General features: G+C 42.2%; 1 protein-coding gene across 1 annotated transcript in view; it reads right to left on the bottom strand.

The window, feature by feature from the left end:
- Positions 1-8925: 8925 nt before the first annotated feature.
- The window catches only part of STX11 (syntaxin 11), a 29485-nt gene continuing 19436 nt past the window's right edge, over positions 8926-18974 (bottom strand). Inside the window, exon 2 of the mRNA XM_028509952.2 lies at positions 8926-10871. Within this exon, the coding sequence (XP_028365753.1) occupies positions 10003-10866 (864 nt within the window). The 5' untranslated portion in view covers positions 10867-10871 and the 3' untranslated portion in view covers positions 8926-10002. The remainder of the gene's footprint in view (positions 10872-18974) is intronic.

The raw sequence follows: 18974 nt of genomic DNA, 5'->3' as shown, positions 1-18974 counted from the left end.
ATATGTACTTTTTACCCAATTTTTTTTAGGGAAAAATAGGATGTGCATTTATATATGGGTATAATAATGGGTATAATAATGCATGTAGAGTGTGCACAAAATATGGGTGCACATTATACACAGCAAAATACGGTTAGTTGTCTTAACCGCTCCTGGTGATATTTCATAGCCATGTGTGGGGGTGCAGCTATGGAGGAGGTAAATACAGTCAACCAAGCCCATACCAGGTATGCGGTTTTTGGCTAATTACAGCCTCTTTCTTCTGTCAAATAAATCAGAGGAGTTGGTAATATAAATTATGCATGTTTCCTTTCATTTTGCCTTTTCGTTATATTTTTAAGGAGGCAATTCAGTTGACCAGTTGCAAGATGGTGTGTCAATAATTTCAGGAGCTTTAATTTGCGGTGTAAACTGTAGTATGTCTTGTGTTAAAATAATGCAAAAGTAGGATGAAGAGAAGATTAGAAATTATATTTTATCAAATTTTAAGAACAGGCAGACTTTTGTCATTTTTAACAGAAAAATAAAAGGGAAATTAATTAATATGCAAGTGAATTTAAAGGTTTTGAGTTATCAGAAATCAATACAGGCCTTTAAGTGTTAGAAGAAATTTCCAAGATTTCCATCCTACTTACCACATTAGGCCCAGACAAAATTATGTCATAGAATACCATGATACACAATTTTACCAAATTATATGCAGAGGGCATACACAGAGGGGGGGGGGAATAGGAAACCTGCCAACTTCATCTACTTTTAGTATTTTCAGCTTCCACTTTCTAATTTTTGGTCCATTTCAGTCAGGTCTCCTAATCTTCTCCTGCTCTTCTGGGTGTTCAAGTTTATCTGTTTTCTGACCTCTCTTGTATCCTTTCTTTCCTTTTACTTTATTTTTTATGAAACTTATTGGGGTGACATCGGTTAATAGGACCATGTAGGTTGCGAGCATACATTTCTGTGATACACGATCTGTATATTCCATTGGGTGCCCACCACCCAGTCAAATTATCTTCTGTTACCATATATTTGGTCCTCTTTATCCTTTACCATTCCCCACCCGCTTCCCTCTGGTCACCACCATACTGTCGTCTGTGTCCATGACTTTCAGTTTTATATCCCACATATGAGTGAAATCATGTGGTTCTTAGCTTTTTCTGACTGGCTGACTTTGCTCAGAAAGGTATTCTCAAGATCCATCTGTGTTGTTGCAAATGGCAGTGTTTCATCTTTTCTTATGGCTGAATAGTATTCCATTGTAATATGTACCACATCTTCTTTAACCAATCATCTAACAAAAGACACTTTGGTTGTCTCCATGTCTTGGCCACCATGAATAATGCTGCAATGAACAAAGGGGTGCATATATCTTTGCAAATAAATATTTTCAAGTTTTTTGGGTAGACACCCAGAAAAGGGATTGCTGGGTCACATGGTAACTCCATTCTTAATTTTTAACATCACTCCCAGGAGATGGTCTTTCTTTTTATTTTCAGTCTCCAGTTCATTCACACGGCTGGATTATTCCTTTCAAAAATATTAATTTTAAAGCTCTCGTTTCTTATCAGGAAGGAACGGATTTCTCTTCATCATTTTCATGTCCCCTAGTGTGTTCTCTAGTCCATTTTCAATACTGCACTGAAACTCTTGAGTGGGAAGAAATGCAACTTTTGCTGTTAACGCTGTGGCTTTCTTTGGGAAATGAGGACTTGGTGCAAAGTGACGTCACGTATTGATAATGGCCAATGCAGAGTGCCAAACCCAAGAAGCTACCCTGCAGATGAGTTGCAGCATTGAAAGAACAGGCACCTTCTTTCACTTCCCAGTTTTACTTTCTCCTGGGTAAGTGCATGTTTTAACATCTTACCACTTAGTAACAGTTCTTGTTTGACAGGTTTCTTCCATGAGCCAGATTACTAAACACAGATGAAGATTATGAAGAGAAGCCATATTACCTCATCCATGCCCTTTTAAGGGAGTATTAGACCAGGGTAAACCACAGGGCAGGGCAACAGAATAAACTAATGAAACATTCCTGGCTGCAAGAGAAATTCCTGTCTTTGTCACATGGAGGCTAAATAATTTCATTTTATCTAAGGGTAACATTCCTTGTATATCCTCTCTACTCCCTGCAGATTCTTGTCTTGATTTTGCCCACATCCTGTTTTGAAAGAGTCGGAGCACCAGCTCAGCTGCTGGCAGCTGGGAGACACCTGGGGCCAAGCAACAGTAGATGCACCAAGTCAGCTTCCGCAGGGAGAGAGCCTTGCAACCCAGCTGAGCTCACAGCTCAATGGAAGGGCAGTTTCGGGTCTTCCAACCTCTCCTTGGTTTTCCACTCCTGCAGGGGGAGGAATGGTTTTGCAGTTACTTGTCTGCACAATACACATACAGTTGAGCACTTTCGTATTGAATCAGCATTGCAAACCCTAAGGAGTCTGTCTATATTTGTGTGTGGGTGGGGGGGAGGCATACCCCTACAGACATAAGAATAGACTGGGGTACTGCAGGGCATCCTCATAAGTAGAGCCCTTGGTGACTGAGAACAGCTTAGGACTCATGTCCATAGCCACCACCCTGAAACACAGTCTTTTATAACAAGGAGCAGGGATCTATGTACTTCACACAAATGACTCTACTAGATGTCATGTTTAGATAGATAGATGATAGATAGATAGATAGATAGATAGATAGATAGATGATAGATAGATAGATGATAGATAGATAGATATAGAGATATAGACATCTGAAACCAAAGCCAATACATTTTGTCCAAAAAGAATTTTAAATGATCTTTGCTTTATATAGCTGGAAGAATAAAAAGAAAAAATAATCCTTTCCAGATGAAACTTAGTTTTACAGCTGTGTTTGCATCCAACCTGAGCCTGTACCTTTAATAAGGCACGAGGAAGCCCTGGCTGGTGTGGCTCAGTTGGTTGAGCGTTGCCCTGCAGATGGAAAGGTTGTGGATTTGATCCCTGGTTAAAGCACATACAAGAATCAACCAATGAATGCATAAATGAGTGGAACAAAGACCAATGTTTCTCTTTCCCCCTTCCTCTCTCTCTAAAAGCAATCAATAAAAATATTTAAAAATCAAAAAAGCAGCATGGAAAGAAACAAATGCCCTTTGATGTAGGATTGGGTAAAAACATGTGGTACATGTATACTGTGGAATACTACACAGCCATAAAATGATAAAATACTACCATTTGCAACAACATGGGTGGATCTTGAGAACACCATGCTAGGCAACATAAGTCAGACAGAAAAAGTTAAGAATCATATGATTTCACTTATATGTGGGATATAAAACTGAAATCCACAAATGAGCAAACAAGATAAACAAAAGCTCATAGACTCGGACAACAGGATGCTGGTTATCAGAGGCAACAGGGGCGGGGGATAGCAAAGGGAAAGGGGGTCCATATATGGTGGGAGAAGGTTTAACTTTGGGGTGGCAGGCACACAATGCAATATAAAGGTCATGCATCATAGAACTGTACACTTGGAACCTATATAAATTTGTTAACCAGTGTCACCCCAATAAATTTAATTTTCAAGAATGAATCAGAAAGCAGCCTAGCAGAGGAAGCACAGGTTGCGTGGTGAACGGAGGGATGACGCTGGCCAGGAGGGTGCAGCACAGCGCTGTGCCAGCATGACTGAGGACTGAGGGGTGGGTGCTGCTCTCGGAAATCCATCCATCCACTGCCACTGAGATCACGCCTCCCACAGCTCTCCCCACCAGTGACACCAGTGATGAGAGCAGCGGGGACACTAGGGCAGGCCTGTCCCTGGGAGACATCAGAGTCTCTGAAGGCTGACTTGCCGCAAGGAATTCCTTATGGCTTTGCAAACCCCTTTAGATTGCACCGCAGTTTGGAGTGCTTCTTCCTCCTCATTGACCTTCCCAGATGCAACTGCTCTCAGCCTAAGCTGTCTCCCTCCCTGCTTCCCATCATAAGCACTTACCCCAGTAAAATCTTTGCACTGTTTAATCTGTTCCTGGAGTCCACTTCTCAGATGACCCAGCCAAACACAGGGGAAAAGTCCTGAGAAGTGATCCAGGTAAAGAAATAGCCTACAGTAATGGCCAGAACTGCACAAGAATTGAGTATGCAGGAAAGTGTGGGGATGATGTGGTGCAGGGCAGATGTGAGGTCTCATCCATGCCCAAGTAAACTTAGAAAACAGAGGCACTGGTCAGCCTCAGCCAGTGAGCTTTGGTATATGTGGATACTCCCTCATGCCCTCTGTCCCTACCTTGTTCCATAAAAGATTAATGGGGGCCTAGAACAAATCCACAAGTGTGGGTAACCTAGGGTCTGCAGGAGGTATCAGACAAAAGGGGCACATAACTGGAGACCACACTGATAAAAAATATTTAAAGATCCTGGCATAGAAACACTGAAACACATGCATGACATGTATGTTCCTATTACACAGCTTCAAGTGTTTTCTGTTTGGCATAGCTAGACTGGACACAAGCAAAGAGCTGGTCCTATACACATACATATACACATACATATACACGTATATACACATACATATTTTGTATGCTCTGTTATTTTTACCCACTATAAAATATTATGGGATGCTGGGATACAGAGGAAGAAATATGCCTGAAGAGTTGGCTGTAGAACCATGAAAATGTAGACATACACAGGTTCCATCCGGCACAAATAATGCCACTTTTTTTTATTACAAAGTCTTTTTTTACAAAAGCATAAGCATGTAATTCTCTAATATCACAATATCACATTCAAGCACACCATATGACATTTTAGGTGAAATGTTCAAATTAAAACCATAAATTATGCTCTGGCTGGTGTAGCTCAGTGGATTGAGCACAGGCCTGTGAACCAAAGGGTTGCCGGTTCAATTCCCAGTCAGGGCACATGCCCAGGCTATGGGCTAGGTGCCAGTATGGGGCATGTGAGAGGCAACCACACATTGATGTTTCTCTCCCTCTCTTTCTCCCTCCCTGCCCCTCTCTAAAAATAAGTAAATAAAATCTTTAAAAAGACCTATGAATTATTACAACCATATTATTACCCTACCAACCACACTCAAGCAGGCCTTACTTCCCAGACCCCGTATACTAGGAAAAATGGAAGAGGACTGACTAGCCAAGGATGCTTGCAATTAAAATGGAGTATAAAAAAAACTTTTAAAAGAAACACCAAGAATTAAAAAATGATAGTGATGGGACTTGTCTCTCACTCCTGATTTGTCAGTATATCACTGGTTTTAAAGCATCCTATGAAGTTTTGTGTTTTTGTAAAGATTTTATTTATTTATTTTTAGAGAGGGAAGGGAGGGGGGGGGAGAGAGAGAGAGAGAGAAACATCAATGTGCTGTTGCTGGGGGTCATGGCCTACATTCCAGGCATGTACCCTGCCTGGGAATCGAACCTGCGACACTTTGGTTTGCAGCCCGCACTCAATCCACTGAGCTACGTCAGCCAGGGCTTATCCTATGAAGTTTTACCCTGATCATCAGTTCAGGAAGCCTTCTTTATTGCCAGTAAATACATAATCTTTACAACAAAAGCTGCCAGTGTATCAGGACACCTTGCCTCTTCTCTATAACACAAGTTGCTAATGAAGATGCTCACTAGTTACGTGACGGTGAATTTACATTCCAGAGCCTATTCATTTTCCATTTCCAATCGCCCTATTTTATTAATTGCCATGATTTTCAATTCTTCTATCAAAAACAAGTCAACTGTTACTCTGATCACTAATGGATGTTTGAAACCATCATCCTGATTACATTGAGCATGATGCAGAGAGGGATAGTAGGCATGTTACAAGGATAGGGTAGCAATTATGCCTGATGGTAGAAAATAGAAAGGTAGGATTTATACATAAAATATAAGACTTCAGTTATCATATTTATTATTTTTAAGCTATACACAATCTTCAGTACTTTCCTGTGAAGGTAGGAACTTTATATGGTAGAGCCTAAAAAATATTTGCCTATGACATTTAACTATAAAACATTGGGACTGTTTTTAAAAAAAATATGTATTTATTTATTCATTCATTCATTCACTCATTTATTAATTTACTTATGTATATACATGTATGCATATTTACTAGCCAATAGATGGCAACTTTAAAAAAATTGCAGCTAGTTTTACAAAAAAATATTAAAATAATAAAATCATATAAAAATTTATTAGTAGAAAAATACCATTGTGATGCTTTGGAAACTAAGAAACTAAGATTTGGCTATGACACTGTTTAAGGTATCAACATAATTAAGAGTAACTAGTTTGCTTACTTTTACATGTTGAGAAAATCAATATAAATATTATAAATGCATAATATATTAATATGATGTATAAGGTTTAAATATGCATTTCATAGTATACGTAATTACATTATTATATAATATAATATAAAATAATAAATTTGCTTGTTTATTTGGGGGGGCACTATTTATTTATTTTTCCTCTTTTTTTTAATTGTTGTTAAGTAGTTGTCTCCATTTTTGCCCCACCACTGTCCCCCACCCCAGCCATCGCACCTCCCATCCTTGATCCTACCTTTTTTGGCTTTGTCCATGTGTCTTTTATACATGTTCCTTGATGATCCTTCCCCTACTTCCCCGTTATCCCCTCTCCCCTTCCCTCTGGTTACTGTCAGTTTGTTCTTTATTTCAATGCATTGGGATTGTTTTTAAATCAAGTATTGGTACAAGAACACGTTCCTCTTTCCAAGTCATTATCTTGAAAAAACATAAACTTCCTCTCATGATGTCACAGTTCAAACATTTTTAAATTATTGATCAGCTTTAAAAAAAAAACTGGAATTCAGATTATGCTGGACACCGATGCCTCCTAGGTGAGCATGTATTTCTGATATTCCTGGAGTTGTCATCACCTATAACCCATGATTGTGGCTGTGGCTGTAAGGTGAGGCATTTGACTAGCGGGAAGTAATCACCACCTATGTTCAAATAGCTTTAAACCTTTCCCACAATCGGCCCCCAAAGACTCTATTGTTCTTTGTGGTGGGTTCTTTCATTTCATACATGAAATGGCATTACGGTATGAATTTTGCAGATTTATCACAAAGTCTTCTTTTTGTCCTAAATCACTCTTTAGAATTTGTCAAGGTCAGAGCATCCCAGGATTGAGTAAACCAATACTACAGCATCTCTTGGTGGCGCTAGAGCACTCTTTCTTATGGAAAAGATGAGCATTTTAACCACTGCTTTGAGTGGCAGTCAGAGACAAGGAGGGCTCTGTGGGCGGGTTGAGGGGGGACAGGGCAGGATATGGGAAAAGCCAACTGATCCCTTCCCTTCGGTCCACTGTGGCCTGGCCTCCACAGCTGAACTCCTTCTGGGCCTTTGTGATCGGCAGTTGGGGAAGAATCAGGGGAAAGCACTTGCCAAATTGAGCAGAACAGCTGCTTCCTGTTTAACTTTTTTTGAATGGAACATTTAATTTCTTTTTCAGAACATGTTAGGATGTAAGAAGGAATAGAAATACCACCGTGAAAAGTAGTTTTTTCATTACAGAAAAAAAGCCCTCATATTCAGAGATAGAGTCTTGGTTTCTTTATTCCATGTTATGAAAGACGGTGAACAAAAGAATATGTATTTTTCCTCAGGAATTAATAACTATTCGTTTACTCGAGTCCATGGCAGGTCTCTCAGTCTATGAGAAAGTTATTTAATGACAACAATGAACAGAGCACTTAGCATATGTCAGGCATTTCTAGCTTTTACATAGTTAGTCTTTTATTTCTTAAAACAACTTTATGAGGTAGGTCCTATTGTGTCCATTTTACAGATGAGGAAACTGAGGCCCGGAGAGGTTAAGGAGCATGCCACGTGGTAACAGCTAGCATGAGGCAGAGATAGGATTTACACCAAGAAAGTGGAGTCCTGAATCTGTGCTCTCAACTGCTCTGTCACAGGCAGATGTTTACTAACAAGCAGAAAAAAAAGTTCTTGCCTTTTCCTAGGCAAGAGTTCACTAATCTCTTAGTAAAGTGCAATTTTGACGTAATTCTTCAATGTGAAATGTGGGGAATTCGAAAATACACAGAGCCTACAAACTCATTTACTTTCACGAATGGTTCTAAGCAAAGAAAATGCTTTATGGGTTTAAACGAGTCAAATGCATGAATCATTCTCTCTTGTGAAAACTAGCTGGTGGTCTGTATTTACAGTATTTCTTGTCTTCCATGAAAGACAACACTGGAGCTATACGAAGACTTTTTCTTTTAGGGAAAGGGAATTAGGTCAAGTTAGGTCAAAGGTGAAAACAATGCTGGAGTTAGCTGAGAAAGAAATCAGGAGAAATCCGAGAAGAGCCCAGTGGGACTTGGTTTCCACAATTCTCATATTTAACCATGAAATTAAAATTAGATGCAGGGCTGGATTTTCATGGTCATGAGCAGTTTAGACAGTGAGTTGCAGAGTTCGCACACTCGTCTGTCTATTCCTTTCCAAACTTCCTTGTGTGAAGCACCTGAGAATTATGACTGCTGAATAAATTCTCTTGTTTTTATTAAATAATGAGTAGAAAGAGTCCAGAGTTGACTCGGGAGAAAGACAGGAAACATGGTAAATGTGGGTAAGGGCACTGCAAGGTTTGCAAATGAAACCAAATCTCTAAAACATGATGATCTTGCTAAACTATTGTAGGTAACTCTGGAGAGAAAAAAGATACCCCCGTGTGAATTCTTTTTCATTTGTTTCTTCTCTAGTCAGAGTTCCATCCAGATGTTTTGGCTTTAAGCAGCTAGAAGAATTTTTAACACAATGGTTGAAACAGCGAACTAAGACACAAACACATAAAAGGGATATTTATAATGTAATGTTTATTAAACTAACTTAAAAAGAATTATTTTAATTTAAATCATGAAAGGCATGGTCTGCGGTAAAACAAACGTAATATTTTCGAGAATGTCTTTTATTATCTCTGGTTCTGTCTCCACAACAGCTGTTGACATTGGTCTTTATCACCACAACTGACACAGAGTTGTTCAAAGTAACGTTTTGGCCCAACTGGACCAGATATGTGTGAGATGAGCGTGAGATCAGCTCAAAACGAGAAAACCCACACCAACAACCAGAAAAAGTGTTTTTCTTGGTATTTACAGTCTATATGTACAAAAGTAAAAGGAAAACCAGTTAGTCACTATGTACATGTTAGTGAATATCAGTACTCCACATTTACATATGTATGTGCATTTGTAATTACATAAAAAAGATAAATTTTAAATTACTTTTATTTATGAAAAAATATAAAACATGACTGATACACTCACCAATTTGAGTGCTTCTTCAAAACCCAGTGCTTAAAAAACATTTGGGGGGAAATATCCCAAACTATATTCTGAGAGAAGATAATAAAAGTGAAAGAAAATAGTGAGTGTTAAACGTGATTTTAGTAAGTGTGGATGTGAGCCCTGACTGGTGTGGCTCAGTGGCCCGAGTGCTGGCCTTCGAATAAGTATGGAGGCGAGCAGAAAGAAGATGTACTTGTAGGCAGGGATCACACAGCATTAACCAGACAAAGAATCTGAAATGAAAGACGTGAAACTGAACAGAACCAAGGTACTTCCGGGACAGAGTAAATGACATTTGTTTTGATGAGTTCATACTGTTAGCCAGTGCAGAATTGACACCCTCCTAGAAGACGTGTCTGGGACAAGGACCCTACAATATGCTACAACATCAGTTCTTTATTTGGCTTCCGTTAAAAAGGCAAGGGTGCAATTTGCCATACGATGACCTTACACAACTTCAGTGGCTATATCTCTGTACTTACTGAAGAAACATCGGACAGCATCAACTGTAGTCCCAAGCATGGGCTGGGTTGGAATTTTCAGACCTCGAGTTCCTTCTTTCTCTAAAGACTGAGGTCCCATAGGGGTCGGGACAACTCATCCCCATACAGGGAGCCCCCAAATCTTTCCCATTACGCTTCCCAGCCCGTTCAGGTTAGGATAGAGTGTGAGGTCCCAGGCCAGCCTGCTAGTTGAGGCACGGGCAGCAGAAACAGCAGATGGTCCGGCAGGGGTTCTTCTTCTTGTACTCCACGGCCTTGCGCACCTGCGCCTTGGCCTGGCCGGTGTAGTCGAGGGTCTTAGCCACGTTCAGCTCAATAACGTTGAGGGTGTCGGCCTGCTCCTCCACCAGCAAGGCCATCTGCAGGAAGAGCTCGTGCACATCACGGATGCGGCCCTCCAGCTTCAGCAGCTCCCGGTGGCGGCTCTCAATCTCGTTGAGGGCCGCCCGCGCGCCCTTCACATCAGCCAGCAGGTTCTCGGAGAACACGTCCCACTTGCCCTGCTCGAACATGTCCTCGATCTGGTCGCCCGAGACGTCCTTGCCCATGATCTCCAGCTGGCGCTGGATGCGGATCTTGCAGTTGTCACGCTGCTTCATCTCCGCCTGGTTGTACTCGTACATGGCACTCTGGAAGGTGCGGGTGAGCGCGCTGTACTGCGCGAGGGAGATGCGTGCCACCGCGGAGTTTGGTCCATGCCGGGCCTCCGCCTCCTCGCTCAGCGCCTTCATGGCGCGCAGCTTGCGGTGGATGTTTTCTCCACGGGACTTGATGTCCTTGGCAATGGTGTTGGTGTCACGCTTGATGCTGCTGAGACGCCGCATGGACGTGAGGAAGCGGGCGTTTTGCTTTCCCAGCCTCTTCACGTCTGCCAGGAGCTGCTGGTTTTCATTCTGGACGTCCTGGATGTCTCGGTACAAGGACTCCAGGATGTGGTCCGTCTCGAACACGATGTCCTCGTGGGGCGAGTCGAAGTCATCATCTCCGTCTGAGAACTGCTGGTCATACTGCCTGGTTAACTCCAGAAGTTCTGACAGCCGGTCCTTCATTTTGCCTGCAAGTAGACATGCCGGGGTTAAATTCTTCTAGTGACAGTCAGAAATTCACACTGAGGGAACCGAAATAAAATAAAGGAGCACGCTGCTCAGCACTCCCAAGTCCTTATCCGCGGGTGTGATACAGGTGCTGAACGGAGCTAAATGTTCTATGACATTTTGCTTACAAGTAAAGGACAAATGTGACTTAAAGTCATGAGCACAGTTGCCTCTTATAGCCCGTAGGTCTCTGCAGTTCAATGTTACAACAGTCAGTCAGCAATTTAAAAATTTGGATTGCATTGGGAACCAGTCTACTTCTTGCTTTTGAGTTCTCCAATAATCACAAGTCAAAACAGGCAGAAAATGGAAAAATAGGAAGAAAATACTTGCAAAGGTCGTTATTTTTTCAATAAAGAGAGTCAGTTTGCAAGGCTTTGGGGTCAAGTCTAAATGTCTGTTCTGTGTCCATTTCAGCACCGGTGAGCATCTTGGTCCTGCACACTATAACTGTTCTTCAAACAGGGCCGTATACATCATGGTTTAAATGTTTTTTCTTTTAAAAATGTTGTAACCTGGCCAGGTGGCTCAGTTGGCTGGAGCATTGTCCCACACACCAAAAGTTACAAGTTCAATCCCTGGTCGAGGTGTATACAGGAGGCAACCAATGGATATCTCTCTCTCTAGCTCTATCTCTTTCTCTCCCTCCCTCCCTCTCGCTCTAAAAATCAATAAACATATCCATGGGTGAGGATTAAAAAAATTTATAAAATTAAAACATGCTTGAAGTAAAACAACCAAATACACAGAGACAAAAATCTAATAAGGAAGTACAAAATTGCAAGTTGGAATTTCCTTGTTCCTCTGCCCAATATACTTCAGCTTGAGTACTTGTTCAATACTCAGTGCTTACAAATGTTTGAGGGGAGAAAATCAAGATATATTCTAATGGAAGATATTAAAAGTAAAGGATATAAGGAAATAGTTAAGTGTAATGTGATTTTAATACGTAGGAGAGGTGAGCAGAAATAACACATTTAGGCAAGAAGCACATAGCACAAGCCAGATAAAGGATCAAGAATGGAAGACAAAAGATGTACAGTTTTCCCCAAGGCCTCCAGAGGTGAGCATCATTAACAAAACTGCTTTAAAACATTTACATGGAAAATTTCAATCAAACACAAGCCTAGTAGCAATACTAAAACACACATTTATCCATCACACAGTAGCAATATTCGCCCACTTTTAATGACTTTTTGAAACAAGTTGGCAGCTCAAGAAGAATCTCCATGTTTTTATAAGAGTGGTGGGATCATTTTCCTGCTTAACAAGGCAAAATGATGTTCCTCATATCCATATTTTTTCCATAAGAGTAGCTAATATGTATTGGGTGCTTACATAGTGCCAGTAACCAATTCCTAGACACTTTTCAAGGGATATCCTCTTTAATCTTCATGCAGACTCCACAAAGTAGGCTTTGTCATTACCAGAGTTGGCAAGTTGGGCATAGGAAGATTAAAGAACTTACCCAAGGCCACCAGTAAGTGATCATTTAGGCTCCAGAGAACCCCACTTAACCACCATACTCAATTATCTTCAGCAAACGTGCAACAGTGAGTCATGACAGACTACTCTATTAAACGAGGAAATGTCAGATCTGGAGCCTCTTGGGATGGGCCCCAGTACAGGGTCAGGCTGGTGCCCCTTGTGCTGAGCTCGGACCTGCCTGGTGGGAGCTATGAAGCAAGCTGAGGCCAGCTGCTGCATGTGCCAGGCTTGTGGCCACTTGGGAAAGGCCATAATTAGAGCTGAAACCAGCCATCACATATGCTAGCTAGCCTTGAAGCTCCTACCAAGCAGCTCTAATGCGAGCCAAGGCTGGCTGCAACTTTTGGCAGTTCAAGAGTGCTTGGGAAAGACTGTGCTGTGGGCCAAGGCTGGCCTCCGCCCATTTGGAGGGTCAGGAGCAGGCTTGGGATTAACTGCAGCCAGGGCAGGCAGGTTGGGTAGCAGAGGATCTCTGAGGAATGCCATGCCAGGGCGAACAGTGTCAGCCAGGTTAACGGAGAGGGGCAGATTTGGTGCCTGCTTGCACTGGGCAAGCCAGGCGGAAGGAGAGCACAACAATGGAACAAGGGCATCCGCCAACAGTTCCATCCCCGGAGAGAGTTACCACCGATCCCTCCCCTCCGGACTTCACCCGAAAGTTGGTCAATTAAATTCCTCCCTGTATGACCCAGGCACTTCTCCAGCTGCTGCCTCTGCCCTGGAGCATGGAGTGAGTTTGTGGGTGAGGCCTTTAAGAATAGCATCCTGGTCTTCCTCAGCCCTTCATTTCTCTCGGATATAATCCTCACTGGTTTTCAAAGCCAGGTGTTATGGGGACTCCTCTTCTGGGCACAGGTACCCTGATTGGGGAGCCTCACGTGGGGCTCACATGCATTACAACCAACTCATCATCTTATATGACCTGGGCAAATTACATTACTAAGGGGTTGAGCTGTGTCCACCTGTTTTAGTATGCAATTTATTCTACTATGCAAGATTTAGATGGGGCAGAAAATGGATGAATTTTGATGAACAAGGCAAGAACAGATGATACATGCCTTCCCTGCATTTCAGCCAAGACTTAGGAGGCACTACAATGGAAGGAAATGGGTGGTAAAGGGACAGTGCCACACACCAGAACAGTAGCGATCTGCTTGTTGACCTCCCACCAGTCTTGGACAGTTCCCATGCTCTGGGCTGTTCTCTTTAAGCCATGCATCATCTCATTCATAATATGAAGAGCAAAGCAGACTTCAGTCATACAGAAAATGGCCTTGGATGATGTTCAGCGATGGTCATTCCTTCTCAAGACCTAACAACCATAAAGTCACTGGTCCTAAATGACATGAAGGCCTAGGCTCATCCCGTACTCTGGTGAGGAGAGAGGAAGGAACAGTGTGTGGAATGAAAGATTCTCCATGGAGGTGTAGACAAGAAGGTGGCTTTCACCTTGCCTTCCTTCCCACCTTCCCGGGCGCAGCCCAGCTCCAGATGTGTGGGTCCCACTGCCCTAGACAGTCTCCTGGCTGCCAAAGAGCAAGCAGTAGAAAAACTACAACAGAAAGTCAACCAAAAAGGCTGCTGTTCATAAGAATGCTGCCCAAAGCTTTCAGATATATTCCTTCCTGTAGTTACATCAAAATATAAGCAGGCAGAGAAAGAACATCAAGCTAGACTGCACATGTAGTTGCTTGATTCTGAACTGCGAGGCTCTAAAAAGGGAACTACGGTAGATTAGAAACAATAGACAATTATATCGGCCTTCTTGTCTGTGATAAAGACTAGTGTAATAAACATCAGTAAAGTGTATTCATAAAATTGCTAAAAATGAGTCCTTCAGAGATGAAGAACTCAGAAGAAAATTTAGAACCTGCTCCCAGAAATCTGCTTCTGCTTTCTAATTCTCTTTTCAGGCATGCATATCATCTGTCCTGAGAACTAGTTCTCTTAGGGGAGGAAGGGGAAATTGTACAACCCTTCTTCCATTGGGCAATTAGATTTTATGTAAGAGAAAATAAAGAAACAAATAGTGGTAGCTCAGTGGCTCTGTCTTTAGGAAGAAACAGAATCTTCTGGACGGCTGCAAACTTTGCAGAGGCCTGGGCCCTTTGAAGCTTCTGATTCAGTAGATCTAGGATGAGCTGCAGGTGACTCAAATGCACACTGAAATTTGTGACCCATTCCACATATACTTATTATGGCAGCTTTTTAGCCACAAACACCATGCAGTTGCAGGCAACTTACAATAGTCCCCAGGATGGGGCTGACTTGAACAAACAACCGATAGGGAAAGATACACAAAGATAGGGAAAGAAAGGTTCAGAAAGCAGGTCTGTACCTACTTCAGAAGACCAATGAGTAGGGGTGATTACCGTGTAAATAATTCATACCCTGGGTGCTACAAGAAACAACCATGAAAGTCACGGCTCCCTACATGCTTCTAAGGGAACCAGTTGTAAACATATCACATAGTCATTATCTCTGATCATAAAATAGAGGCTTTGTGCCTACCCCTTACCCTAGTGAGAACAAGAAAAAAATGTTAACACATAGTTATGAACCGAATCGTACTCCCCAGATTCATATGTTGAAGCCCTAACCCCAGGAACCAGAACATAATTGTATTTAGAAATAAGGTCTTTGAAGGGATAATTAAGTTAAAAGGAGGTCTTTCTATAATCCATACATTATTATACATTAAGCGATGCATGCATTCAGCAAATTTGTCCTACTGCCAGGGAACAAAATCTTTCCCTTGATTCACAGCAATATGCTACAGTGCTTCTACAAGTCATGGGAACCCTCAGATACGGGAAACACAGTGCGGAGCAAGGCCATGTGCACTCGCGTGAGGTTTACTATGAAGACGAACTTACAGAGCGTAGGAGGGGAGCAAATCCAAAAGCATGGAAGGGCCTTCTTGTTGTAGTTATGACAAGGAAATGTATTAGAGACTATTCTTCTGTAATGTGAATTCAGAAAGTTTAAGACTTTTGTTTCATTTAAGAACTAACATACACATTTAGAAACACACACACACACACACCCCATTCATCTACTAGGGAAACAAAAGATCTTGCCCCCAAATAGGTACTCCCAAAAAGAGCTTCTGAGCAATGCTACTTCAACAATGAAGTTACCACGCTCTGATTTTCAGATTTTATCATCCATCCCTCCTAGGTCCTGATTTTATACCAATTTTTACTGTCCTGTTCAAAGAAAATGGTGATTACAGATTAGAAGGTCTTCATGCCTAGGTTCACCACGGGTCCATATGGCGCCTTCACCAACCTTTGTGTAAGGACCACATGACATCTTTGGGAAAGCTAGAAGAGTGCCCCTTTCTCTGGGGGATACGCCCCAGAACTGGGCAGAGAGGGCTCTCCATGCCCTCTCACCCACGCGGCAGGCACCCTTGTGCTGGGCAAAACCCACACAGTCCTGTGTGGTCACCCTGAGTCCACTTTTCTCTACCACCTCACCCAGTCCCTCCAGCCCAACCATCACCACAAAGATCATGTAGGAGCCAGGAAATCCCAGAGGGCCTGTGCCCCCACCACCTTGGGGGTTACAATTTCAACAGATAAAATTTGGGGGGGACACAAACAGACCACAGCATTCCTCAATCGAGACTTTACATATGGAACAATTATTAGCAACTAGTAACCTAGATGATGAACACATGGAAATCTTTTCAGCATTTAGGGTCATTAACTTCTTTCCCACAATAATTTCTTCATGTCAGAATTTTCCCCAAACACAGCGATGTTTCAGGTTTTAGAGCATTTAAATAGGCAGTAACTCATCTGAAAGGCCACAGAATTATTAAGGCTCAAAGATAATTCTCTTATAACAAAAATTCACTGTGGTTATGACTGACCCAAGGCTGAAATAACCAAGCAGTGATACCTGAAGATAGAAGTTTTACAGTCAGGAGGACAGAAGTGATAGGTAAGAAGATGCTGGCAGGTGAGCTTGCTCAGGCAGAAGGACACTCCAGGGTCAGGGGTCCAATCACCTACACGAGCCTGTCCACTCTTGTCTGCATTAGCATTCACCAACGAAAACCGCTGTTGCTCTATCTTACACTTGATCTGGCTTTGGGCTTAGAATGCGAAGCAAGCTTTTGGCTGGAAAATATAGAAGAAATTTATGTAAAAGGAGAAAATAATGAGTTAATTTTGAGTCCAATTTGCAAATGTGTGTATCTTTGATCAAACTTTGTATTTCATAACTATTCCATGGAGAACTTTTTCAAAAGAGAAATCAATAGAGTTTCCAGAATCATTAGTGACTTTATTTTTCCAATGTGTAATACCAGCTAAGGCCAATCCCACAGAGTTTTTACATTCCTTATTCTGCTCCTCTCTCTCTCTCAGACAAAGTCCTTTGAGTCACCGATTCATTGGCTGGTTATCCCTCATCAATTCTCCAAGGAAATAAATTTTTTGGGGGGCTGCATTTATTTTGTTTTAAAATATTTCTTTCTTTGGTATTAAAATGTCAAACCCAACCTCAGTTATCTCCATACACTGATACTGGCCTTCCTTTCATCGCCCTTACAGGCTGTAGCAGATGAAGAAATTAGATAAAAACCAAGCATTTAACGATGGGGTGCTATATGGGGGTCAGCCACCTTCTAGAATCAAGCCTACTAAGTAAAGCAGGAAAGGAAAACATAATGTCAGTGACAAACAGAGTGACTAATAGTTCACTCTTTATACCAAACATTTGATACACAACCCATCCACAATGTTCACAATAACTTTGTGAGGAGGGTAACACAATTTTCAATTGACCGACGAATGGATTCCGGAAAAGTTAAGTTCCTCATCCAGTCCACCCCGCTAGTAAGAAAGCAGGCTGGGCCTTAAGCTCACATCCAGCCAGATCCTGTGATGATGTTCTGTCCACTCGGTCCTGCACCGGAGCTGTGTGAAGACCTGGAGGTAAGTGGGGCTGGTGTTGATACGAAGAAACATTCTTTCCCACTCTCAGATTCCCTTCCCTCTAGGTGGCTCTCTCCACCTGCTCCTGCCAAGGGCATGGATCCCTTACCAGACTCGTGAGTCTGGAAGGAGGAATTGTCCTTGGTAGCCCTGCTGCTTCTTCCCTCCTCTCGGAAGTGGGCTTGCTACAGAGAACACGTGTTCTCCTCTGCTCCTCTGTGTTTCATTTCCACTGACAGCCACATTCTAATACATCTACGGCATTTTCATGAACCTGGCCTGTGTCAGAACCTCATTAAATGATGGCTATTAACTTTACTATTTTAGTACCAGATAGTATCTGAAGCATGGAAGCATCTAATTGTTACATTATTTCCCCGATGTGATGATCATCAACTCAGATCCAACTTTCTTTTCGTTTCTTTTTTATTTATTTTAGAGAGAGGGGAAGAGAGGAGGAGAAACATCAATGTGAGAAAGAAACATTAATCAGTTGCCTCTTGTATGTGCCCTGACTGGGGACCAAACCGGAAATCCAGTCATGTGCCCCGACCGAGAACTGAACCCTCAACTTTTCGGTCTGCAGGACGATGCCCACTCAACTGAGCCACACCAGCCAGGGCCACATCCAGCTTTCTTGATCTGACCTCCTAAGTGACCCATTCATTCCCCCCAAACACTCTCATACATACTCTTTGTGGAAGGTTGAAAAAAAAATTACCACACATTCTTTGCAGCTCCTGCAAATCAAGAGGTACAGACTTTCTCAAATCCTCAAATTTAAGTGTGCCACGAGACTGGGACCTGCTTTGCCGAATGGTAATAAATGTGATGTGACAAGAGGCTTGAAAAGCACTTGTACACAAGGGCTTGCTATTGGGACCCCTGACACAACCACATGAGGAAGCCTGCGCTTCCCTGTGGGACAATGAGGCCCTGAGCCAACCCATCAGCTGACTGTAGGTACCTGAATCGGCCCAGGAGACAGAAGACTGACTGCTCAGCCAATCCACAGCTTGGTGAGAAACCATAAACTGTTGCTGCTTAAGCCACTAAGATTCCTAGCAGTTTCGTAGACTGTAAAAACCAGCGGATACAGTAATTGGTACCTAGAAGTAGCACACGGCCATAACAAAAACCTAAAACATTCAACACTGACTTTGAGATCAGACAGCAGGCGAAAAGCAGGGAACTATTAGCAAAAACTGGGAAAATGGTATGCCAACGGTTAGTGGAGGCTGCAAAAATGATGAGAAAATTGTACACCAGTCAGGAAAAAAAGCAACCCCTATTACGCCGTAGTAACATAACTGGTGAAATTGCTACCCGTGGCAGCATGACATTAACATGAACACAATGAATTTTGGATCCAGCTGCACAGATCTCCAGACAGAATATTGAAAGTGTTGGTGGCATGCTTCTAGCTGCATAGAAGTTTCTGCAAGACAGATGAGCTAAAAATAAACTATCCAGTCAATAAGCACTATTTGGAGAAAATAGAGAAGAACCAGACCTCACGGCACTGGAAAATAAAGTCTTTTACCTCTCCTTCCTCTTCAACGGGAAGAAAAGGTTTTATAGTAGGAAATGGCCTCAGAGTAAAAACCTCTGTCCTGCGGACCATCT

Source organism: Phyllostomus discolor, chromosome 4 (assembly GCF_004126475.2).
Source record: "Phyllostomus discolor isolate MPI-MPIP mPhyDis1 chromosome 4, mPhyDis1.pri.v3, whole genome shotgun sequence".
NCBI lineage: Eukaryota > Metazoa > Chordata > Mammalia > Chiroptera > Phyllostomidae > Phyllostomus > Phyllostomus discolor.
The sequence above is the reverse complement of the archived record's forward strand: the minus strand, read 5'-3'. Positions and strand labels throughout refer to the sequence as shown.